Source organism: Denticeps clupeoides, chromosome 18 (genome assembly GCF_900700375.1).
Source record: "Denticeps clupeoides chromosome 18, fDenClu1.1, whole genome shotgun sequence".
Lineage (NCBI taxonomy): Eukaryota > Metazoa > Chordata > Actinopteri > Clupeiformes > Denticipitidae > Denticeps > Denticeps clupeoides.
In genome coordinates, this window is record NC_041724.1 from 16,647,030 (window position 1) to 16,673,968 (window position 26,939).

The 26,939-nt window shown below is 40.5% G+C and overlaps 1 protein-coding gene and 1 pseudogene across 1 annotated transcript in view; both read left to right on the forward strand.

Annotated features, from left to right (window-relative positions):
* LOC114768434 (protocadherin alpha-8-like) overlaps positions 1-24,733 on the forward strand; it is a 54,041-nt gene extending 29,308 nt beyond the window's left edge. The window contains 3 exon segments of the mRNA XM_028960706.1: positions 9,694-9,752; positions 13,666-13,751; positions 22,113-24,733. Of these exon segments, the coding sequence (XP_028816539.1) occupies positions 9,694-9,752; positions 13,666-13,751; positions 22,113-22,408 (441 nt within the window). The 3' untranslated portion in view covers positions 22,409-24,733.
* LOC114768527 (protocadherin alpha-C2-like) lies at positions 5,445-8,217 on the forward strand (annotated as a pseudogene).
* Positions 24,734-26,939: the final 2,206 nt, after the last annotated feature.

Sequence of the window (26,939 nt, forward strand, 5' to 3'; positions counted from 1 at the left end):
AGAAAAATAAAATAAAGATTCAGACAGTAAAATTGGACAAGGAGAGAAATGTGACCAAAATGGAGAAAAACTCAGTGACTTTAGTCCATATGACACAAATGCAAACACAAGTCATGTGCAATGTCAGTGATAAAACATGTGAGAAAATTTCCTCTGTGGAATAGATGAGGGCTGTTGTCAATTTTGTTTTGGTGCAGCGAAGAGTCAACACAAAACTAGGATCCCTGAGCAGAAAAGAGAGAAAGCTTCTGCATGCCTGCTCATCCAGATAGCTTTGTTTCACCTCTGTGCGGTTCTGATGGTTTTGTGTGGGTTTTTTCAGACATCTGGAGCACTTCCCACAATGAAACAGCAGTGCTCTACACTCCAGGCAAGCTATTTTGTTTTGTTCTGTCAAGTCATGTCCTTCAAATGGACATGGAGGATTTAACGGATGGGAAACAAGCTGCTTGTTTCCTAGTGTGTACACAATTTCTGCAAAAGGCTACCACACTACCATTTAGCTATGTATTCCATATAAATTTGGGGGTAACCCGACTATACTGTATCTAAAGTCACGTACATGTTCTATATACAATTTTCCGTAATAATAATATAATAATATGTTCCATATGTTCATGGTCTGTGTTTTTGCGTTGCTGTACTTCAGTTCAAGACAATGGTCTCAGCAGGTCTGTGCAGTAAGCAATGGTTATTAAATGAAATAGCATTTTGACCTGATATAATCTGTAATTCTTGAAAGCAAGGTCTCTTGTGATTGTTGTAGTCATTGATGATTGTCAGATGTTATTGTTTAATACTTACTAATAATACTGATACAGAATTCTGTCACCTACATTTGAGTCTTGTTGTCAGAGACACTATTAGAGACAAAAAATGTACGGAAGTGTCCTGCCCATGCAGTACCAGTGCTGAGCCATAGAGGGCTTACTTCAACTGCATATCAAATTCTCTGCTCAATGAATCATCATTCACTCACTTAAATAAGTTTATTTATGTGACTACATTTTTAAAAATATCTTTGCACTTTTTCTACTTTTAAAGGACTTTCTTTGCAAATGATAAAATATCATATGTAAATTGGTTGCATGTGCATTTAAATGCATTGCTCATCTGAGCTGTCCTTTGAGCACTACATTCATCTGTCTTGCATCTGATGTGTAGAGAGTGAAAGCTGCAAAAGATGATCATTTAGCACACAGTCTTTGTCCAAAGCATATGTGACACAACGGGAAGTTCTTCATTCTAATGAATGGCTTGTTAAGTGAGTGTTCATGAGCTACGTTAATATTGCAGGGTTATGTATAATAGATGTGGGTGCATATTAATATTGTTGAGCATATCCCCAGCTGGAAGAAGATGATTGTACAGATGGTTCTCACCGCCTTTTTTTTCAGGCCTTGGCTCTGGGGTTAGAGGGCCACAAGAGGCCTGAGCCCATTCCAAATAGATATTCTTAGATCAGTAGCATGGAATTTTATTTATTTTTTACCTTTCTTTACATATATTTCAGAAAAAATATTTCAGGGTATCTTAATGATTACAATGTATTGGACAATTTGTTGATTCATGTTTCTTTTCTTTTAGCCAATGCTCTGGTTCCCTTTTGCCATCAGTCTTTACCCTTGTATAATCAAACAAAGCAGGCTAGGCAGGAGCCAATCAGGCCATATTATGACATAAGTTCATAATGTGTTCTGTTAATGTAACTGTATCAATCACCAGATCTTCTTCTCTTTCTTGTGTCAGACTACCACAGCGAAACATGTGGAGAAAACCGCGTCGAGCATTTGTTTCGCAGCTCCACTTAGGACATGTTACCATCCCATGGGCAGACCATCTCAGCTGGAAAAGCGTATGGTGCAGACACAGATTGCAGCTGGAGAGGAGGAGTGAAAGGGAGAGAGAGGATGGATACAGTACAGGCCAAAAGTTTAGACGCACCGTCTCATTGTTTTCTTTATTTTCATGATCATTTACGTTGGTAATGTGGAGGATGGATACAGTACAGTTCCCGGAGGTGTAACTCCACATGTGTTCATTCATAGTTGTGATGCCTTCAGTGAGAATCTACAAATTTAAATGGTCATGAATTCAAAGAAAACACATTGAATGTGAAAGTGTGTCCAAACTTTTCTCCTGTACTGTATGTGAAGCAATGTGCATGGAGAGACTGATTGAAATAATTGGTATCAGTAAATCAGTAAATCAGCCATATCAGTAAATCAACAGAGAGGGACAGACAGACTAGTCCAATCTGAAATAAAACTAAATAAATAAATAAACTCTACAAGCTGCATCTGACAAGATAAACATGAATGCAATTAGCTGTATCCCATTTTCTCTGGGCTAGACAGGCATCTGTGTAAGTAAAGAGCTGTGATAACTTCATCCTAAGCCCCTGGAGTGAAAACAATTAGTTCCAGGAACAGATGGGCATTATTCTAACAGGTGAGAAAGAAAGATGTCACTCTTCAACAGACAATAGACAAAAGGGTCAATAAAATAATGTTGGCTGGAAGGGGGACTGCATCGGTGATGACAGTGACTGGGACAGACAAGGGCAGGAGACACTTGCCACCACAGAATTTCACAGTTAGAGAAGTGAGAAATCTTTCCTTGTGAAATAGGCCTCTGGTGTAAAAGTAAAAGGTCCTGCATTGCAGGAGCATCCTGTCACACTTACTTAAAAACGGGATCAGTGTGTCACAACAGCATCTGCACAAAGAATTTCCATGAGGTCATAAATGAAGCAGCTATATCATACATTTTCTATTGTTTAATGTTACTTACTGTTCTGCCTGCGGTTCACCTTGTAATCAGTTAGAACCTATTATTACAAAATTATTACAGCACTATTTAATTTCATCATTAATGAGTTGTTCATTTTAATTTAACATTATATATATTATTGGATGTGAAGAAGTTATAACCATTCAGTCATACTTCAGGCATTAGTGTATTGAAACCATGTTTGTTTGAAGGTAACCTCTTGTCGATGTTTGGGACATGATGATAGAGGATGAGATTGGATTTGGGGAGCTAGGCAGATGTCCAGAACTGATTTATATTGCTCCTGGCCTACAGTTTCTGTCACCACATTTACACCAGTGCTGAAATTTAATGCCATTCTAACCTCCTGTCAGAATGTGTCCTGACAAAAAAACTAGTGTTATCTCCAAGTGAACTACTTTCTGAAGTAGGTATGTTTTTTTTAACAGAAAGTGTCTTGCTGCATCCACAAGCCTTATGTTCCATACGACTGCAAAATTCTGCAACAACAATCAAAACAACCAAAAAAATGTGTATGTGTGTTAAAAAAAACTCTAAGTTTAACAGCAGTTCCACTGCACCAAAGTGCTGTACAAAACATGAAAAGCATACATACATACAAACGTATATGAATACATACATATATAATGCATTAAGTGAAAGTGAAGTGATTGTCATTGTGAAACGCTGCAGCACAGTACACGGTGCACACAACGAAATGTATCATCTGCTTTTAACCCATCACCCTTTAGCGAGCAGTGGGCAGCCATGACAGGCACTCGGGGAGCAGTGTGTGGGGATGGTATGTTGCTCATGGACACTGGATTCAAACCTTTATTTATGTCATAAATATAGGTTTGAATCCTGAATTATATATTTATATATTATATATTAAAACACATACATTTATGAATTTAAAAGTGCAAGACATCACATCATCTACCATAGCAGTAGCTGCCTGCTCCAGGCCTGCTGAACATAGACATTTTGAGTGTTTTTTACAAGACTGGGTCAGGATAGAGTGTTTATGGCCATCAGTGTATGTCTGATGACACATTTGGTGTAATTAGGCAGACGTTGCTAGGGTACATGAGACCAGATGTATTTTATAGACATTAATTGAGTAATTACTGGTCAGAGCCTAATGCACATTGGTCACACCAAGATTTAATTATTGTAGAGGACTGGTTCTGTGCCAAAACATTGATTCAAATTAGGACTGTGGAGCAGCATCCAGTAAGGATGTTATATTGAAGAGTAAATGTATTAAACTCATCAAGTCATTAAGAAAGGCATAAATAACAAGCTGATTTATTATAGCTTATAAACTCTGAACTAAGTTGCCAACATTTATAGATGTGGTTCTTCACAGACTCTCCATCCATATCCAATTAATCTACAACAGGGTTGCGGGACATTTCTTTTAATAGATACACATTATTCATAACCGTTTTTAAACGTTGTGAATTTGTTTACATTCAGTATGACATAAGATATATGGACTAAATATAATATACTCTAATGTCAAGTCTTGTCTTGTCTTTAATGTATTTAAGCTCAAAATGTCTTAAAGTTAAATTATTATTGACAATGGGGTACAAAGCACATAACACAGGCATACAAAAAAATTTAACCTATGAGCTTTGGGCAGGCATGAATGTGGGCAGTCTCTTGTCAGGTATCCTGAAAGCTGGACAATTGTCCACTAGCCTTGGCCATTTTAGAATTCTTGTGGCATGTTTTATAACCCTTTGGTTTGAGATGCAAGGTAAAGTTGTATATTTACTTTATACAATCTGAATTTATACTTTCAAAAAGCACTTCTATGGGCATTGTGTGCTCCATGGTCACTGATGACCACGAAAGTGGTCTGTTGTCACTGTTGCTCGGGTCACGAACCCCTTCAGCTTTATTATAGAAAATTCCGCTTTTTCTGTGGAACAGGAACAAGGGCAGAGTAGTCGCGGCAGTCAGTCTGGAGGCGAGAGATTGGGGATGAAGGAGCGGCCAGCGATCACTCGCACTGACTGCCCTGAACGACTTGTCAGCGCGGGTCTAGGGACGATGGAACAGACAATGAATCGGTCCAGGGAAAAATTTAGCAGCGAGGAAGAGAGGAAAAAAACGATTTAATTAACGATTTATTAGTTGTTTTTTAATACGTAAAATGACCACATGACGTTATTTTAAGCGTGTTATAAATGACATAGTAACAAGAAAACGAGAAAATAAACTCCTTTTGACATTTTTTAAGCACCGATTCCACACAATGGAAAGGGCGGTGGCGCCAGGGCGCGCCGTTGATATTTTTTCTCCCAGCACGCTTCATCTAATAAAATGGCCAAATAATATCGAATAAATTTTTAATTTCATTGTTTTAGATAATCAGTCATTTTTTCATAGCCTTATAACATTCTGGCTTTCATTTCCATCCGTAGCTGTTTTTTTTTTTTTTTTTTATTCGAAGGTGATAAAATGCAGTCGGCAGTCTTTCTGCGATAGAGGGAGAGGAGAGGAAGGGAGAGGGAAGGAGAGCAGCTCCCTCCCCCGCAGCACACAGCAAGGGAGGGATAGCGGTATAGGAGGAGACCGACAGGCAGCACCCAGCGCGATGGGAAACGGGAGTCAGCCGAGCGGAGGAGAGTGAGGGTGTCGCGGACAAAGGAGGCGTCATGGATGCGGCAGGGAAAAGCCCGTTTAACGAGGACGCGGAGAAGAGGTTTTGGTCGTCCTGCACTAGTCCGGCGCGGTCGTTTTCATGCGTTGGCGGGAGGATCCGGCTCATTCACGGCGAGCTGTTCACAATCCGTCTGCGGATCTTGCCGGCTTGCGATGGCTGTTGCGGGAGATGTAGCAACACAAGGGAGTATGTGCCTCTTTCTTTCCATTTGATCGTTTTTTTACTGAGTGGCCTTACAAATGCACAAATTCGCTACACCATATCAGAAGAGCTGGAAATCGGGACTGCTGTTGGGGACATTGTTAGGGACTTGGGGCTGGAGCTGAGGAAGCTCTCCACCCGGAGGATCCGTATTTCCTCTGACCACAGAAGGTACTTCAACATAGATCACAAGAGCGGCAAGCTGGTACTGAGCGACAGGCTTGACCGTGAGACGCTGTGCGACTTCAGTGGTCCCTGCCTGCTCAGCGTCGAGGTGGTCGTCGAAAACCCCCTCGAAGTGCACAACGTTGACCTGGAGGTACTGGACACAAACGACAACGCACCGCAGTTCCCGCGGGACGAATACCAGCTGGAGGTTCTCGAATCCGCGCCCCCCGGCTCTCGGTTTTCATTGAGGAGGCTCAGGACGCGGACGACACTTCGAATTCCGTGCGCCTGTACCGCCTCAGTCCCAACGAGCACCTGGCGCTGGACTCCAACAAGCCTCCCACAGGTGGAAAGCACATTGAACTCGTTTTAAAAAAGCCCCTGGACCGAGAGCAGGCGGCAGCCCTTCAGCTGATTCTAACAGCGATGGACGGGGGCACGCCCTCCCGCACTGGCACAGCTAAAATCAACGTGCGCGTTTTGGACACCAATGACAATGCGCCCGTGTTCGACAGCTCTGTGTACAAAGTAAAACTGTGGGAGAACTCGCCTGCGGGCACGCTGGTCATCAAATTGAACGCAACAGACAGAGACGAAGGCACAAATGGGGAGGTGTACTATTCCTTCAGCAGCTACCCCGGAAAAAGTCCGCCAGATGTTCTCCATGGATTCAGACAGTGGTGATATCAGGGTCAAAAGCAACGTTGATTATGAGGAGACCAGCACTTATGAGATGTACATCCAGGCTATGGACAGAGGCCCTGGGGCAGTAGCAGTGCACTGTAAAGTTGTAGTGGAGGTTCTAGACGTGAATGATAATCCTCCAGAGATAGTGCTGACCTCCTTGTCCAGTCCGGTAAGGGAGGACGCACGGGGACACGGTAGTGGCTCTGATAAGTGTGAACGACCGTGACTCAGGCCAAAACAAACAGGTCACTTTAGACATTGTACCACCGAACCTCCCATTCAAGATGAAATCCTCTCGAAACCATTATACCTTAGTCACCTCTGCCTTTCTGGACCGGGAAGCAGTGCCATCGTATAACGCCACGGTGACAGCCGTTGATGGAGGCACTCCGTCCCTCTCCTCACAAATAACAGTGCGCATAGATGTGGCGACGTGAATGACAACCCACCACGCTTTGAGCAAACGTCTTACACCGTTTATGTCACTGAGAACAATGCACCAAGTGCTGCTCTGTGCATTATCAAGGCCTCAGATCCTGACGCCAATGAAAATGCACGCATCACTTACACAGTCCTCAGTGACAACAACCATGGAATTTCAGTTGCATCATATGTATCTGTCAAACCCAACACTGGGGAGGTGTATGCCTTACGCTCCTTTGACTTTGAGAAGTTGCGCGAGTTCACTTCCAGATTAAAGCCCAAGATGGTGGGGTTCCCCATCTGAGCCGTGTGGCCACAGTCTATGTCTATGTCATGGACCAGAATGACCACACACCCCGTTTTGTTTACCCAGCACCCAATGGCACCCGGCCAACAGAGACAGTGTTGAGAAATGCTGAGGCGGGGATGCTGGTGACGCGTCTCGTGGCTTGGGATGGGGCTGTGGGGAGAATGCCTGGCTCACTTACACACTGGAGCACCCAATGGACCTAGACCTCTTCAAGGTGCATGAGCACAATGGGGAGATCCGCATCACACGACGGATTGTAGAGGACAACTCCACCCTTTTTAGCTTGACTGTGCTGGTGCGAGACCATGGCATGCCCCCACTATCGGCTACCGCCACTGTGAATGTGGCCATTTTGGAGCTGCCACCCAAAGTTACCCCTGACCCCAAGCGCGTCATGCGGCCACCTGGTATACCACTATCAGGTATGACCCTCTACCTGATTGTGGCTCTGAGTGCCACCACCTTTGTCTTCTTGGTGACTGTCATGGTTATTATCATTGTACAGTGCCATGCCTACTGCAGTCAACCAGGGACCTGCTTGTGCTCGCCCTGCTGCAGCACAAATAAGAAGCCCCAGGAGAGTGTTGGGAAAGGGGGAGGGAGTGGAGGTGGATCAGGAGGAGGAGGCAATAGTGTGGGCAACCAACAGCAGCAACAGCAGTCTGGTCAAAATGCCGGTGCCCGCCGGGACCTGAAAGTGGAGCCTCGCTACATTGAGGTGCGAGGTAATGGCTCGCTTACCAAGACTTACTGCTACAAGACATGTCTGACTGCCACATCTGGCAGTGACACGTTCATGTTCTACAACACGGGACGGCCCCTGAGTGGCACCTGGGGATCTGAACGCTTCTTCACGGGACACAGTGGTCAGTTTGTGCGCCGGCTCAGCATGCCTGATGCCACCGCCATTCAGGTGGGCTCCGTCCTGTGCTCTCGTCTTTTTGCTCCATCTATCCATTCCATCTCTGTGGTATAGAGACATGTCCAGCTTTGTTTGTTTTACTTTGCCCTTTACATGGGAAAGACATATACACACGACATATTATACATTACTATTGTATTACAATATATATATTACATTGATTTTGGTATCAACCTCTTGCTATTTTGGTGTTGTTTATTTTGTGTTCCATTTCATCTCGTGCTGCAGCCTGATGCTTCAGGTTAGCAGAGGTCTTCATGCTTCTTTATTCACACTGGTTTACAGCTGCTGTGAAATCTCTTTTCATCGTTGGTGTATTGGTGGTGAAGAAATGTCCTCTTCTTAATTTTACTCACTTCATTTGGCACAACAGCCTGCACTTGCAGTACATTTGCAAAACATAGCACTTTTATATTTAGAATTATCAAATTATCACCCCGCATCTTCTTTAACCGCATTTATGCACAATGGACTCCATGGAGAGGGCCAAAGCAAAATCCCTGGTCCAAAGCATGTAAGGTATTGTCAGTGATATGATATTTTAAATAATATCATATCATTTTAATAATAATCACCATTGACACTGCCTTGTGGGAGTATAACGGGATATAAATGATGGAACGTAAAATGGGGTGTGAATAATTCTCTTCCCCTTCAGGATGGAACAGGGAGAGCACAAGGCTGAGTAAATATCTCCCTGTTATTCTGTTTCCTCATTAAATGCTAGTCATGCTCTGCATTTAATTAAGTAGCTGTGGTGAGCAGTCCTTGTTTAATGGCAGTTGATTGGGTGATTTGGCTTGGGGTAGGCTTGGGGAAGCACTGTGATTGGCTGGCCAGTGAGAAGCCTGTGCTGTTTCCAGGCGAGGTGTGTCGCTCAGCTGAGACCACTTCAGACTGAGGAGACAAAAAGGAGCAAGGAACTGCAGTTATCATCTCAGACTTGATCAAAGGGCTTATTTTAGCTATCCCTTTTTATCTTTTACTCACATTCAATAAGTAAGAGTCCTGAGACAGGTTGATAAATTAAAAGTAAAACAATTGTATTTTTTTTAAATAATTCGCTTTACATCAAGCATACACCTACTGTGAAACAGCAGCAGTGCTGTCTTATGCATTGATACTGAGAAATTTATTGCAGAAGCCTGTGTGCTGTTATATGTAATATTATTTGCCAAAAAATATTCTCACTATAATATTTCCATGATTATTGTGAGTTCAGTCATCCATTTGAAGTTGATTAAGGCAAACGTTGGTTAGTGGCTGGAGACTAAGTGTGACCTTTCTCTCTTGGGGGCATTTTTGTCCTTGAGAGAGGAAACCAGGACATTCATGTGCCCCATATGTTCCAGGTGGTGTTTGCTTAGATCAGTTTGCAAAGCTGAGATGAAATGTCATGATTCGCTTACCTTTTCTCACTCTACAGACAATGCCACATTGCTGACATTCACTTGCCGTAATTCATTAATTGAAGTGATAAAGTGACTAAATTTTAACCCCTCTCTTTCCCCCTCCCTTCTTCTCTTGTAGCCCAAAGCTCCTAATGCAGACTGGAGATACTCAGCCTCCCTCCGGGCGGGGATGCAAAGGTAGGATTGCTCCCAGTGCAAGCCAGATAAATATCATGCCTCTAAATAATTAATGGCAACAGTAGCAGAGGAATGCTATACTGGCATAATATGGTAGATATCAGGTAGAAATGACATTTCAATAGATATGTTTAAAGTTAGATAATAAAGTTAGATTTATTATCTTTACATTAGTTATTTACATTTACAATTACATTTTAGATCTGGTTGTATATTAACTAATCATACATCATGTTACAAACATACACTTTTGACTCTGGCATTTGTAAATTGGTCAATTGACTTATGAATTCATGGTTTAGCCGGGGAAAAAATTCAAAATGGCCTATTTGGGTATTGCTGTAAAAGCATGGTGGAACTCAGATTACCTACAAGCCACAGGGGCCACAAGCTGCCTTTGGATCAGACATGCCCACATAAATGAGGTCTGCCGTAACGAGTCCAGGGTGTCCCTAACAAGGGATACCTGGACAAGCAGAGACAGTGAGCTGTACTCTGCAGCTGATTCAGAAAATGCCCAGTCGCATTCAGCCTGCCCTGCTATGCAGCCCTTGGCGTCATAGTACAAACAAATTGAGGTCATCTGCCATGAAAGAACTGCACCCTAGAGCCATGGCGGCTATTCAGTGGCAAGGCTCGGCACTTGGGCCAACAGACAGTATGGAGATTTCACAGCTCCCAGACGACATGCGTTCACAGATCATTGTGTGTGTTGTGCTCTGGACTGTCTGCAGATGAGGGCAGATTTTTGCTAGCCACTGACCAGGCCATTGAATGGTGCATCTCTGAGTATAGAAAGCTTTTATTTCTAGTGTCTGCATGCCCAAACGTCTGTCTGTCTGTTTGTTCGTGTGTAACATCTCAGTGTCATTAGTGTCACACTGATTCCCTCTTACTGCAGTTTTAATGGAGCTGATAGTGCTCAGCAAATCATGTATGCTGAAATCAGCCGCATCCACTTGGCTACTTGTGCTCAGCATACAATAATTTCCTGGTTCAGTTGCCAGACATTATTATATATTTTCCCCTTTTGAATCCAGTACTAGATTGTTAATCGAGCTCTGGCACACTAATTCATATATATTTGGAAGATACATCTGGACACACCCAAGACAAGAAGTTATGTAAAGCATTCATAAAATGCTCCATAACATGGATAATGATAAAATATATTAATTGTCTCTACAATCATGCATTTAATGTTTTGTGAAAATTGTTATTTCATTTACTCCAGTTTAACCAATACTCTTAAAATGGCCCCAGACCACTATCATGTTACTTCTAAAACTGATTGCATAATCTGAGACAGGAGGCATTAAAAACATTGAGAAAAGAGAGAATGGTGCAGGGATGAGCGTTTGATAGCATCGGTAATTGCGTGACCTTGGCAGCACAAGCATACATCATCATCATCAGCAAATAGAGGGAGAGCGAGAGTGTAACAGGGGTTCAGTAGCTAAAATGGTGGCCAGCCAACACCCCTCCCCCAGTCACTCTCTCCATTTTGAAATTTTTCTTTTTTTTCTTGCCGTTCAGCACAACATTACTTGTTTTCCTCCTAAAGATTTGCTTTAAAAATGTTTAAATGAATTGTTATTTACATTAAGTTACAATAATATAAAACATTTGAAAAGATGGGGAAATATGTGCAATTCATCATTCCAGGTCAGTCAGACACAGGTTATGGTAAAAATAGATGTACAGTCATTGTGAACTTTGTGTACTTCACTCAACTGCTGATCAGACATCATTTTTAGCTCTGTCACTAAAGTGGCTAGTTAAAGTATTATTTTTTTTGTTTTGAGAGACACAAAGAAGAAAGACGATCATTTTAAAATCTGAATGATTGTTGAGTGCGTTTTTTGGGGAAATAGGACAAATGACTACAAATGGGATTTAGAGGAGCTACAGAATAATTACAGCACCAGTTGAATTAGAAGCGTGCACAAAATCTGAGATTGGTCCTCTATGTCTTTTCTCTGTAAACTCAATCAGTAATCCCTTTAAAAGATCCCTTCTGCCCCTCTGAGCAACACTTGGAGGAGTTGACTGTGCACAGGTCATTTCTGAAATGTGGCTAAACCTTCTCAAAGCATTTCTAATTAGACCAAGCTTAAAATGAATGAGTCTCTCTTGAAAGAGGATTCATGGAGAATAAAGAGAGTGTCACCAGGACTTTTTTTTTTTAAATGTTGAGTATGGGGGAAAGCTTATAAGACACCAGAACAAAGGAAACAACGATATCATTACATCACCTATGAGACAGTTTTTGACGTTTGAGCTTAAATGCCGTGCATTTTTTCACTCAAAAGCATAGCAAACAAACACACATACTTAAGGTGGCAGTCTGGGTTCCCTCCAAGATAATTCTTAATTAGAGCAATAAACTGTGATAAAGACTCCAAATCTGATTGGACGGTAAGTCTTATACTGTTGTACAGACTTGTTGTAAACAATGCTGTGCATTCTTAGAGAGCAGCAGGCTCACCAAGTATTATTTGTTCAACTGAAAGTTGTCCTGTGTCAGTTATACAGTCATTGACAAAAGTCGCTTGTGCACAAATTCACCTCAAGTGGTGCTGAAATATATTTTTAATCAAAAAAATATTTTCAAGAATTGGCTCATTTTATTCCCAACAGCTTTTGTAATACTGTCAAAAAGTATTCTAATATTCAAAGCTTGGTAAACCCCTTTGAGTACATTTTTGGAAAGCTTCACCTGTAACTAATAATGGATCAGTTAGGTCTCAGGCGTGTACAAAGATGTTTTTGACAAGCCCAGGTCAGGTAGACCCTGCAAGACAACTGCTCGAGAGGACCGTTTGTTGGGTCGAAAATCCAAGGCCAGCCCATTTTTCACTGCAGCAGAGCTCCGCGAGACCTGGTCCCTGTGTCAACCAGAACAGTTTGTCAGATTCTGTCTCAAGTTGGCCTCCATGGTTGAATCAGTGCCCAGAAACCAGCACTAAACAAAAGACAATTGAAAAACTGTGGCATTTGCCAGCAACCAGCAGCCACAGCCTGCTAAAAGGATGGACGCTGGAAAAATGGCAGAAGGTGGATGTTGCACCGAAAATGTTGCAGGAGACCTACTGGAGCCCGCATGGATCTGACATTCATCCAGAAACCAGTGAAGTTTGGTGGCGAAAAAATCATGGTCTGGGGTTACATCCAGTATGGGGGTGTGCGAGAGATCGGCAGGGTGGAAGGCAACATCATTAGTCTGAAATACCAAGAAATCTGATCTACCCAACCATAAAAGAGGCCAAATTCTGCAGCAGGATGGTAATTCCTTCTCCATATCAAAGTTCCTCAAGGTGAAGAATATCAAGTTGCAACAAGATTGGCCAGCATAGAAAACAGACATGAACATCGTTGAGCATGTGTGGGGTAGGATGATGGAGGAAGCATGGAAGACGAAACTAAAGAATATTGGCATGCAAGACTGCTTTCTTTGCTATTCCTGATGAACTTCATCAATAATTTGTATGAATCCTTATCAAACCACATGGATGCTGTCCTTCAAGCTCATGGAAGTCATACAAGATGTTACATTTGGATCTCACAGCACAACTACTTAATTTGCTGACATATTTTTGTATTTGCAGTAAATTTGTTTAATTTCTGTATAGGCGACATAACCTTTGTCTTGCCAAAATTCGACCTTTCTGTCTTGATTAAATGATAAATCTTTTCATTTAAATGCATTAAACATCATTTGGTAGGGTTTTAGCTTTTCATATGAGCTTTTTTTAACACAATTGATTAATTAAAAGTCAGGTTAATAGCAGGTGTTTCTACAATATAGATAAGCGACAAGACTTTTGTCAGGGACTGTAGGGCGTGGAAGAAGTACATGTTTTTGTCTGTTTATGGGTGTGTTTTCTGAATTATGTACATGTGTGTTTTGCAGCTCAGTCCACATGGAAGAGTCATCTGTAATGCAGGGTGCCCAGGGAGTTCTAGTTCAGAACTGGCCCACCGTGTCCAGTGCAGCTGGTAAGAAAGCCATTATTATTTACAGTAAAAGGATGGAAAGAGTACTATTTCACAAATTAACATGTTACATTTCCAAAATATGAATTCATGACAACGTATCATGTGGAGATATATATACAGATATCCAGAAAAATTTTGTCATGAATGCATTAATAATTCTAAAAAAACATGGTGTATGATGCTTGCAAAAGAGAATGCAACAAAAACTATTTTGTAGCACGTTGGTTTTGTTAAAAATTATTGCTTTTTTGATAAGTGAGGTTTTTAAAATTTTTAAATGAATTTAAATTAGATATTTGCAATTTTTTACATTTTACATATGGGGTTCCATTAACAGTGGACAGCTGTTCATGGCATTCATGATACTTCCTCATTCTGGATGATTTGAACCGATACCCGATACCACACTTTACATACAAAGTCTTTATAGATCATACATAATATTTATTTTTTTTTATTTAATTTTGTGCTTAGATTTCTATTATACTGTGTGAATGATGAACTGAAAAAGATTAATTCATTTGAAGGTATTAGAATTTGGAGTGGACCATTTAGGAAGAATACATATACATGCAACCAATATACCACCAATATACCACCACAATACCAACACCAACTTTTAAGTTCCAACAGAATTCTTTGTTAGCTCATGCAAGTCTGTCACTGTCACGTTGGGCTGGACATGGCGAGGAGTGAGGATGCATACGCACAACTTCACACGACAGGGGTTTAATACAGACTGCACACGACAAGGGAACATCAACATGCAATGACCAGACAGGGAACAGACATGAACAGGATAGCTTTATACAATTATATAAATATACAACAGGTGAATATGATAAGGTAACATTACACAAGACTAACTCTGGATCCGGAGTAACCCCTGCCGGTCCGGATCATGACAGTCACTTTAAAAGGGTTTATCAAATAGCTGAAACCCTGACTGGGATATCTACACTAGGCACACCCATCCAACGATAAGCAGATCAGACATCGAAGCATCCATTGAAGTGACAATGAAGTGCATCCATTAAATTCAGTTCAGTGTGAAGTCTCCCATATAATTTCACCAGCAAAAGAAATTGTGGTGTTACCTTACATTTATGTCACTGATGCAGAAAGGTGGACCAATTTCCTTGGATCTGATCTGCTGCTCCCTTATCACTCTGCAAGGCAGGAAATGAAACAGGTACGACAGGATAAAAGAATAAGTGGTCAGAAAAAAAGAACACTATGACAGAACAGCCTTAGCCTAATACACCCATTTTCAGAGGCTGGTCAGATGTGGTCATTAACTTCTGGATTAAATCTATGGGATCTCTCCATAAGAATTTACCTCTCCACTTAGCATAACACAGAGAATACTGAGACAGTCATTAATTAGATAGCTAGAGTCATCCAGAAAGCAGATATTTGAATCCTAGAGGCAACTAATTGGAGATTCATACAGCAACTGATTGTTTTTCATGCGTTTTCTGTGAAGGAATTCTCTTTGTGATTCCCAATAATATATGTGAATTTTCTGTGATCCAAGGTGCATTCAAATACATGAAACAAGCAGGAGCTGGAACAAATAGTTCTTTGGGCTCTAGCTGTGACTTTCTTTGTTTCTATCTTTGATTTTTTGGTAATAAGGGGATTTATTTTTTAAATAATGCCTTTTTTAATGTTGAAAAACATAATTTGTTATTAATTATTGTTATTGGTTAATGGTTATTGTTATTGATATAGTTGCAGTAATATTAGTAAACATTTTAATCTCTAGGAGCTTTATTAACTATAATCTACCTCATTAGATCTTTATGGGCCATGCGATTTTTTGACAACACCATAACTCAATTTTTATTACATGTATTACAATGTCTTCTGGTAAGGCTTTTTTTTCTGTGTAGATCATAATCTTTTCAGTGAGGACTATGCAGTCTGCTGACTTTCACCCTTGTAAACTGTTAACCTGTCATGTTGCTAATCACTTCTTTCCACGTGGCTCATGGGTGTATGGACAGGGCAAGGTACAAATGTGTTATATGGTGGGTGGGGATGGGGCTGTGATGTGTGATATGGGAGAAGAAAAGGTTGTGGTGAGGCTTGGTGAGCAATTTCTTCTAATTAATCAGCATACATGCATCTTTTAGTGGCGTCCTTACTGGCACCAGAGTTTCAAGACAAATAACCATCTCGCTCTTGGTCTGTATCTCTCTCCCAATCTATCCTTTTCCTCTTCTGTCCTCTCCTCTGTGATCATCAATTTCTTCCTCACTTCATGGATTCCAGCAGGTCCCCTCTATGTTTTAGGGAGAAAGAAGCAGTATGGGTATGTGGGTGGATTGTGGACATTTTCTGTCAATTATTTGATTAAACAGTTGGTCAGTGGGATTTTTTGCCACTGTAAGAAAGGTCTGATAACATTATTAACTATGGAACTATAAAAAGGTGAAGGAATAATAATAAAAAATAAAAAGGGGGATGAGAAATCAGGATTTTTTTCTTGAGCCAGTGCAGCTAAAGCGCTTTTTCATCTTCACTGTATTTAGAGTCTGAATTCTATTAATTTAGAAAACCACTCACGATTTTGCTGCAAGATAAACACAACTGAGCTTAGCTGATTGCCACTCACGGTGTGATAGAATGTGAGCAGACGAATTCAAATCACTTCAATGAAAATCATTCCACTCTCTCTCTTTCATTTCTGTCACCCATTCTGTGTTGCTCCAGTTCTCCTTTTCCTGTAATGTTTCTTCATCCAGGCCAGCATGCAAATCAAAGGAATGAAAGAAATGAACCAGCGTGCTTAAGGACAAGGAGAAGAAACAGATATGGAGAGACAGACAGGAAGGGAGGAGGGGGGTCTCGGGCTGCTGTTGCTAGGGGAGAATGGTGTTTTAGAGAGAGACCATTTAAGAGAGAGAGCGAGACAGAGCTTCCAGCATTATTTTCTATCAGTGCTTCCACCACAACTAGAGTCCAACCACCTCAGTGGAAGAGGCAGTTTCCACGACAACCATTCATAGCCAAAAACAAGGTGTTTAAAGTGACAAGTAAGAAGACAGCAATGAAAGCATCCAAGGGGAAATTAACAGCATTGGACACACAAGACTAAAATACACAAGTACAGAAATAAACAAGTACAGAGATAAAAAAAAAAACCCAGAGTGGCATTCAGGTTGGAGGTAGTTTCAAAACAAAGCCTTGACAAATGTATAAAAATCGGCCTGTTTATATCGAGGAAATCTGACAAAAGACAGAAACAGACAGGATGAGGATGAGTGACCCACATATCAATTATGTGACTGTGCTGCAGAGGCAGAGGCTGGTTTTAGTGCAGGTCTTTCTGCAGCGTTGCCCCAGCTGTCTGCCGTGAGGCAACAACAACTTTCATTTGCAGAGAAGGAGAGGAATGGATGACAGGAGAATAGCTGATAATAAAGAGCCCCTCTGCAGGTCTATCAGCCCTCTATTCAAGGAACTCTCCCCACCCTAATGTGTTCTTAGTAAGTGTCATAAATAACCTATTATTTCAGTTATAACACCGTCTGAGCTTTAGCTTGATGTCTTTTTACAAGATGTATAAATGCTTCAAACTCTTATTCAGCTGCTCCTCAGCATGGCCATTTAAACAGCAGAACAGATTACCATGCTAATTGACAACAGCTTTGGAAGATACAACTGTGGAAAAAATTAAGAGACTTGTTGTTCAATTGATGGCATTTGTTCTTTGTGAGATGTTCTTTATATTCTTCAGTGAACTATTGATCATATTTGAATAAACAATTTATTAGCTGATGTTGTTCTAAAATTACTGCAGTTGTAATAATGTTGGGCTATTACATGATGGGTAATAACAGCATGGAGTAGGAGTTCATAGCAGGAGTTTGAGGTGATCAACTAAAAATCAAATAAAGAGTGTTGGTGTTGAAATTTAGCAAACAGAAGGGCTTCTGGAGCTGTAATTGTAATATTGTTGTAAGAACATTTTTCTCAGCTGAGCCAAAAATATCAGGTCTGAAGTAACAGTGATATAACAGTAAAGAACCATAGAGGTGAAGTGAATCATTGCTGAAAAAGCAGCACTGCTAACACAGAGCCAAGTGAGTTAATAAAACTGCAGAGATCAGCACCATAGACATCTCCTATGCATAATTCATTAGCTGCATATGATTAATAGTGTAATTACATGAAACAAAAATATGCAATGTCTACCGTCCTATGTGTCCTAGGAACTACTAAATTTAGCCGATCTTGTTTTTAGTTCAAATGAATCACAAGGAAACTGTTATGTTCAACCCTCTGGCTTTTAAGGAGACAGGTCTACATTTACTGCACTGGAGTTGGAAAGAAGAGTAGGAAAGAGTAGCTTGATTCTAAATTTGGTTTGGCATTTTTGGCATTGAGGGGCTGGCATGGCGTGATGCATGAGAAGTGTGAAGGTGTCAGAAATTTCCAATGCTGTCCAGGGCCCTGCAGGCACCTCATGAGCTCTGGGGCAAGCTGTTCCCGCTGTTCAGCCATACTCTTTCTCCTAATGACGGATCCATATCTAAGTGTCCCATCACATGACTTCGCTTCTCCTCATTCAGTCACTGTCAATCTCGCTCTTTTTTCACTTCCTCATTTTCTCTCATACATTTTTGTCAGCCTTTGTCTGCTGATTCGCTTTGCCTCTAACTCAATTTTCCCCATTAGCATGTTCTTCATTCCTCTTTCTGTTTCTCTCTCTTTCTTCTGCATGTGATTATCCTTGACATTATCCTTTTGACAAGGACTTCATTTTTGGACTGATCCTAATAAATGTTGATTCAGAATTTTGCCATTTCCGTCATAGTTACTCAGTTTTCACATTCATTTGGAAAAACTCTCTCTTTCTCTCTGTCTCTCTGTGCCTCTTTTCTTTGTGTGGCTGCTGTGTTATAGGGAGGTCTGTCTCCACCATCTGTCACATGTTTCATCTGGCGTAGGAAACAGAAGCTGCACACAAAAACCTCAACACACACACACACACACACACAATAATCATGATAATGGTGAGGTGCAATAATGATTTCAGCACACACAGACCTGCTTTATAATGAGAATTTATTCAGTGTGGAGATCAGGATGAGATGCATTTTGGTACAGGAAGAGAAGCCTCTAGGAACAAAGAGATTTTAAAAAGGGCGTGGTCACAGCTCTCATACTCTCCATCAAAACATAATTCCCAAAACAATTCCCTAGTACTGCAGAGTTCGAGTGACGGGAGATTATGCACATTTTTTTGTCTGTGTGTGTCTGTATGTGGGCTGTAAGAATCAGGTTTTACATCCACATCCCTGTTCTTTCTCCTTCTTCCACATTGACTATGACCATGTGCATGCCTGCCCACAACCAGTCCTTGCATGGTATATTATACTAAAGGTCAGAGAGAGAGATGAGGGCAGATGTGTACGGGGTGGGAAAAATGTTTTTGCTCTGTGACACCCATCAATAAATCAGAAAGTGGCAGTGGTTGTTTCCAGCCAAGGTGCATGTGTGTCTTTGTTACTGTTCTGACAGGAGTGTTGCCAAGAGAAATGGAGGGAGGGAACAGTGGGTGAGGACAAAGAGATATGATGGTTTGAAAGCCCCACAAAGGCATAAAACAGGAAGGAAAGGATGAGAGACAGTGAGAGGAATCAGGCAGGTATATAAAGACAGTTTCTTTCTGCTCAAAATGTTGTCAATATAATTTATTTTATAAATAAAATAATTAATATTGACAGGTTTTGTGTGACAGAGTAATTCATTCAGTAAAAGTTGCTATACAGGGTGTATAAAATACTCTTGATTTTTTAAGGTGAGTGTGAAAGTCTTTCAGTAATTTTCTACAATAGATCAAGAAAATACATATTATTTCATTACAAGGAGAAAACGAGCCAACCTGTAATTTAATGTGACTTTCTGTTGACAGGTGTGGCTTCTGTCAAGGATGAGTATGTTAATTAAAGAGAAGGGCTATGATGGATGGTACAGTGTAATTATGAAGAAAGGTTTCAGTGTGTTTCCTTCTATTTCTTATCCCTGACCTCTCCTGCTTGTCTTCCTGAATTATTTATTTAATCTGGCCAACATTTCCTGCCAGCTCACTATGACCAGACATATGTTCTGCCATCCACTTAAGCACTCAAGACTGAGTGGGAAGTGTTTCATCCTGATGACCTTTCAGTGATATGACAGAGTTGGATTTTTGGGCTTTTACCTGGTCACCGAAGGTCAGGGGCATGGCATGCAGTGCACATCACATTTGGGGCTGCTTTGTTCCTATAATCCTCTAATCTGTGACTTGCTGACAATCTGACTGTCATCTTAAGGAAGGTAAAGCACAGATTCAAAAGAGGAGTTTTAATAAACAAAATGGGTAACAATCGAAAGTATTGCATAACATAGGCTCTCCCCAGGTCAATGACTGAGACATCATAGCATTCTGAAGGACCTTAATTATTTGTGCCCTCATACCACACCTGTGTATGATATGGTCCCAGCACACATATGGAATACGTGCCTAGGGACTTTTTTTTAAACCTTTTTTTAACCTTTCAATTCATGCTAATTGATGTTTTTTCAATGTTGCTAATGTGTTTTTTCATTTGTGGTTGTGTGTGTTCATTCACGTCATACCTCTTCAGTTAGAAGAACTTGGCTTGGCCTTGGCTGTTTACTCTCAGCATCCAGTTTTCTGTGTCCCTCGATCTTTCAGTTGTGACCAGAACATATAGGTCACAGCTTTGTCCAGGGCTGCTGGGAACTTTTAGCTTACAAGTAAGAAAGTAAGATAGACGAGTCTTGGTGTAGCTATCCGACTGCTGCAGTGGGACGTGCAGTGTGCATAGTCTGAGGCTTATCTGAGGACAGTGTCCCCTTCCAGACACACTCACTCACAACTCACTGCACATTCTCATAAATTCCCTTCTTCAGGGAACTTGTGAAAAGAAAGTAGGAGCAATAAAGAAAGTGTATTAGAGAGAGCAGAGTTGGAAGTAGGTCAGAACTATCAGGGTCTGGCATGATGGGTGTTAGTCAGTGTAAAAGAAAACAAGTAAAAATGTACACTCTTACAAAAGTTCTGTGTACTGTTCTGTGTAAATTCTGTGTAGATCCTCTATAAGAGCCATAGGACCCAGGTTTCAAGAGAACCCAGTCATTGTTGTGCCAGTGCATACGAATGATAATGAAACAGTCTAGATCTCACACCAGCCATGCTGGGCATGATGCATGATTCATATCAGCTGTCCACTCTGTTCTAATTCTGCTTGCTGATTCCAGGTATATTTTTTTAGTGCAGAAGTTACTTCATTAATAAATGAAGACTGCTTGATTTGTTGAACTGGGCAGAATCCTGACAAAGCAGGGCCAGATGCTGGGGAAGATTGAAAATTGAGTAAAAGCAAGCACACATGCACACATTTGCTACTTTGCTTTTTACACAGCATTCTCAACCCCATGCACTTTTACAAAGAGGATTTATCAGGACACATGAGCTATGCTATTGGACAGCGGCAAATCCATGAAGGGGAATCATATGATCTTTGCAAATGGGTGTGAAACCGTTTATGATCGGTTAACTTTCATTTAAAAGGCCACTCATGTCTAGTGTGACTCTCCATTGCTCTTTGGTGAATGGACTATTTGAAGTGTAATCATGCATGAATAGCAAATGATCCATGAAATAGTGTTATGTTTTGATTTCTTCCACATCTATTGCATCTCAGAAAATCTTCTATAAGGTCATTTATTATTGTAATTTAAATATAAAAGGTAATTAAGTACTAACTAGAAATAAATCATATTTGCCATGAACAAAAAGAAACAAACCAAAAAAAAAACACAACAAAAAAAAAGAGGTGGCCTAGCGGTTAAGGAAGCGCCCCTGTAATCAGAAGGTTGCCGTCAAGGTGCCACTGAGGTGCCACCGAGCAAATCACCGTCACACTGCTCCCCGGGAGCCTGTCATGGCTGCCCACTGCTCCCTCAGGGTGACAAATTTCACTGTGTGCAGCGTGTGCTGTGCTGCTGTGAATCACAAGTGACAATTACTTCACTTTCACAAATATTCTTTTTTTTTAATGGAAATAAAAGATGCCTTTTAGGAGAGACATAACTTCCCTTGACAACTCCCCATGACATCCTAATGACATTACAAACTCAATGTCCAATATTCTTTATTTAATATTTTGGTTTCAGTTTCATTGTATTATAGTTTATATGGTTGATTTTCAGCTCATATGGTTATTTATGATTTATATATCAGATTGTGAGTGGAACACAAATGCTGTAGGTCATCATGCTAATTCTCTATTTTTTTCCTGTCTTTCCTTTTTTTTCTTTTCTTCTTTCTCTGGGACTCAGATGGTGAGGGCGGAGAGGTATCTCCTCCTGTGGGTGCAGGCATGGACAGTAACAGCTGGCACTTTCGCTATGGACCGGGTGGTCCTCCCCAGCATCTGAAGCCGGGTGAGGTGCCGCCCGAGGCGTTCATCATCCCGGGCTCACCTGCCATCATCTCCATCCGCCAAGGCCAAGATGGTGGCGATGACAAGAGTGATTTCATCACCTTTGGAAAGAAAGAGGAGGCCAAGAAGAAGAAAAAGAAGAAGAAGGAAAAGAAAGACAAGAAGGAGAAAGGAAGGGATGATGATGAATAGGACAGGAATTTTAAGACAGAGGTTTCAACAAAACTTAGAAAGGAAAACACTGAAGGATATTGTAAGACTCGTACCATGCTTTCACAGGTATATTTAGGTTTGAAGTGGTTCCAGGTATGCCCATGACTGTTCAAGTTCAATTTGGCCTTACGAAGACTATATTTTAACAGTTGAGTAGTTGAGTTGTCATTGTCCTTATACCCTACCACCCATACAGACCCACAGAGTGGGAGGACTGTGTTGGCACCTCTGTCTTATTTGTTCCTCTAAATTGAGCAAAAGAGAAAAAGTTGTGTGTCACTTATGAATAAAGAAAGAAAGAAAGAAAGAAAGAAAGAAAGAAAGAAAGAAAGAAAGAAAGAAAGAAAGAAAAAAGTGCATGCGTTTGGAAGCAGGACACAAACCTGTAAATAGAAAAGTCCGCTGGCTCTATGTACAACAAAAATGACACAGCTTAAGCTTTTGCTTGTTTTATTGTCATTGTTCTCCAGAAGGAAACAAAATGGACAGTCGCCCAGCTCAGCATGGACAATTGAACTCATTCAACCTTGGAGTGAGTTGGAAAAAAAAGATTCACATGCAAGCACTTTTATGTTTCATTTTTAAATAGCTGCAATATCTGTCCTAGGCCCTCTAATCATCAGAACATTTACGCATTTTCCACCCACACAGAATGAGAAGAGTATGCATAGTTCTGTTACTCTGTTCCTGATTCTTCTAATCATTTTGGGGAGGCTCTTCTCCATATGATTTCAAACTTAACCTTGTGAGAGTGCAGCCAGGCAGATGCCAAGTAGGAAGCTTTCCATTTATCTGTAGAACTGCAGGAGGATTCCTTTGTAATCTGCATTCAGAAATTGCTTTATCTTAACAGGCTTCATGATAGTCTTGTAGAACACTAGGAATGTTATTAGCCTCAGTGAACAAATGTCCCCAGTTCTGGTTAAAGCCTAAGCCCATCACTTTGAATGTTGAGAAACACTTTCACAAAACTACAAACACACTGTCCTCACCTTTCTTAATGCTTTTCACGGCCTATTGTTCTTTTTGGGGTTTGGTTTTGCTGATAAAGGACCACTGGTTCTCTCTCTTTTTTAAGCTTTATGGAGTCTTTCCATTAGTAGTCTGTCTCAGATCAGACCTAGACAGTTGCAGTCTTCTGAGCCTTGGACAGGCTTGCTCTGGGCATTGTGGAATGCTCATGCATCATAGAGAAACATAGGCCAAGCCTTTAAGCCCAGAATAAGGCCCTACAACTCTGCCCAGTCTGCAAGATGTTAATGCTGGTGAGCATAGTTCTGAGACAGGAAAAAAAAGTTGTGGGATCTGGGTCAAGGTTTCAGGTGAGATGTCAATGCTGAGAGAAATGCCATAATCTCTCTCTCTCTCTCAACAGGGCTAGGCTTTCTTTAATAACAAAAATGCAGACATTGTTCAAGTGCATCAATTCTCCTGGCCCTAAATTTACTTTCCTAGATGTAATTGGTCCACATCGCCTTCCTGGCAATTCTGTCATAACACCCTTCCAAATCACATCACTGGTGACTTCTGCATGAACTAATCAGAAGAAACACAAACTATATAAATATATATATATATAAATATAGATATGGCTATGAGTTTATATTTTTTGTTACAAACTTGATTTGTTTAGTTAGTTTTATTTTTTACTTGCACAACAGATTTGTGTATGTACCATCTCTGCCAAGCATTTGCATTTGACATGACCTCTGCACTCACACAGTGGAGTACTATGATGTTAAACTAACCTTCTTGATATTTGTAAACGCTATAGTGTGATGCCCTCAAGCGCAATTTTCCTCCTTTGTCCATTTTTTAACAACTACAGAAAAAAAGAAATGGGGGGAAAAACTTTTGAGTCTCGCTTTGACATTATGATCTATCTAACACTAATATTGTAACAGAACTATTATGTACAACAATGATCTATCTCTTCTCTTTCACCCCTTCTTTGAAAAAAAGGGAAAAAACTTGTAAAATATGGTATATGTAGCGTATGCTTGTATTTAGTGAGATTTCATGCTGTGATTTTTCTTAATGTATGGTGGTGTTCAGTAGATGGCGCTATGCTGTCCTTTGAAGGCATGGCACATCTGTTGTTAAACCTTTTTTTGTACACCTGCTCATCAAATGTGATGGTGAAGTAGTGAAGTTCATTTACCTCTTTTTTTTTCAGTATGATGAATACCGTGGCAATGTGTTTTCTTTATAAATCACAAAAAATAAAGTTTTCTTTCATAATAATGTGATTGCAAATGGCTGCCATTGGTCTTCTTTGTGAATAAAAACATCCTTGAAAATGCAGATCATGCCAGTTTGTAGATATTGTGCTTCTACTGTCTTAGTAGAAGGTGACTAGAGTTTGGGTGTGTGGGGGTTAATTTGCAGTCTTTTCTTCTACTATTGTGGTTTCTTCTCACAGCCCAGACTAGGGATGGTGATGATACTAAATTCAGGTGTGAGTGCTATCATCTTGAATACACTCACATCTTCACTCACATCAGGTGTGTAATATTTCAGGGACGCTTCATGGCAGTTGGGTTGATTAGGGGTCCTCAATTTTAGGACAGTAGATCACAACGAACAGGGCAGGGCACCCCTTGTATATATAGTTTTGTTTTACACATTAACACTTTGCTGATTAACGGGTTGCAAAATCCATTTCAAACACGACATGTTCTATGTTCACCTCCCTATCACACTAACTAATGTCAAGATCATGGTGAATGACAAAGGGCACTTTCTCCACGTTGTAGTTTTTAGTTTGTCACATTAGTTTCAGTCTGATAATGATAATAATTAATCCTCACTGAACCCTTGAATTTTGTACTGAAATGATAGTCAAAAGCAGCATCTGCATTTTGATGCTAATTTTCGTTTATCTCACTAATGAAGCCTTCATGATTCCTGCTGGCATGGTTAAAGTAAAAGGCATGTCTACAATTCTCAATTGCATCTGTGTGATATGCAGCCCTGTATCCTCTCTCCTCCCTAAGAAGTGAGTTTGCACTAACCTTTCTGCTTGTATTTTATTTATGCTCTATTTACATCGTTAAAGCACTTGTGTATGTTGGTTTAATCCTGATTATGTACTGCACCACAAGAAACACATACAAATACACAAGAACAATTCTTTGACCAGAGGCTACTGTTCTGTTGTAGTAATTTTAATTGCAGCTAATGAACATGGGGTCATTTGTGGAGAACAAACAGGCCCTAAGCAGAAGCAGTGAAAGCACATTTACAAATATTACTGTTGCCATTTAAACTTTCTGCAGGACAGAACTTCAAACAATTCCTGATTCCTGAAGGCCAAAACAAAGAATGGATGAGATGTTTTCCTGCTCAAATAAAATTTACACATTAAAAATGCGGTTCTGACTCTTCCCTCAGCTAATTCTAACAACGTACCTCCACTGATCACTGCAGAGACGGGTGGAAGTGACAAGTACAGATTCTGTTTCATTCAAGACATCATGCTCCAGCAATCCCAGCAGTAGGTATACAGTATCAAGGACCACAGCCACAAGCCTATTTTAGGCAGATGAAACTACATTTTTTTAGATGCATTAAATTATCTGTAACATGTACAATGAGTGTGTGTTTATGTGTATGCCTTTTATCAGTTCATGAATGTGTGTAAAACCATGAGAGTAACCCAGGGTGGCAACAAACTGATGGGACACAGATATTCAACCATGATACAATCGATATATTAGCATTTGATGATTAATGATTTCTAGAAAAACATTCATACATATGAAGATATGCACGCTGAGTGATAGATTCTGCTTATTCAGGGTCACTGCAGGTTTCCTCACAGTGACTCAGCATCAGCATTTGTTCCCAGGGTTGCAAAATCCCAACAGCCCATTAATAGCTCACAATAAATCTGTGAGCCATTAATGCTGTCAAGCAAGAATAAATCAGGTACTGCAGAGAATGTCTTACTTGTTTTTTCTTTTTAAAAGTTGGAAAGACAATAACTCATTTGTCATTGTCATATTGTGCATGTATGTACAGAGTAGTTAACAAATCATCATAATAATCATAACATATTAAAGGTGCTCATATTAAGTGACGTGAGGACTGAAGGGAACATTTACAAGCTGGGTTCATTTTGTAGCAGATCCAAGCAGGACTGCTAATGCCTTTTTAATTCACTCCTTCACTCCTTCATTCAACAGTGCCCCAAAAAGACTCAGGATTTCAGCTATTCAAAAACTACATTTGTGCATAAAACGCATTTAAATCTTGATATTTTCATCTAAAAAAAATATGTTATACCATTTGTTTAGCTGTATTGACTTCTGTGACACATTCGCTTTTTGGTCACAGAGAAGGTGGCTGACATTAGCAAACAATTCTCACCCCCTAACCCCAGACCTCATCCCACTGTTACCTCTGAAACCAGAACACTGTCTCCCTTCACTCCGCTCTCTGAATCGGACGTGTCTAAACTTCTCCAGTCTAGTCACCCCACCACCTGCTCCCTGGATCCCATCGCCTC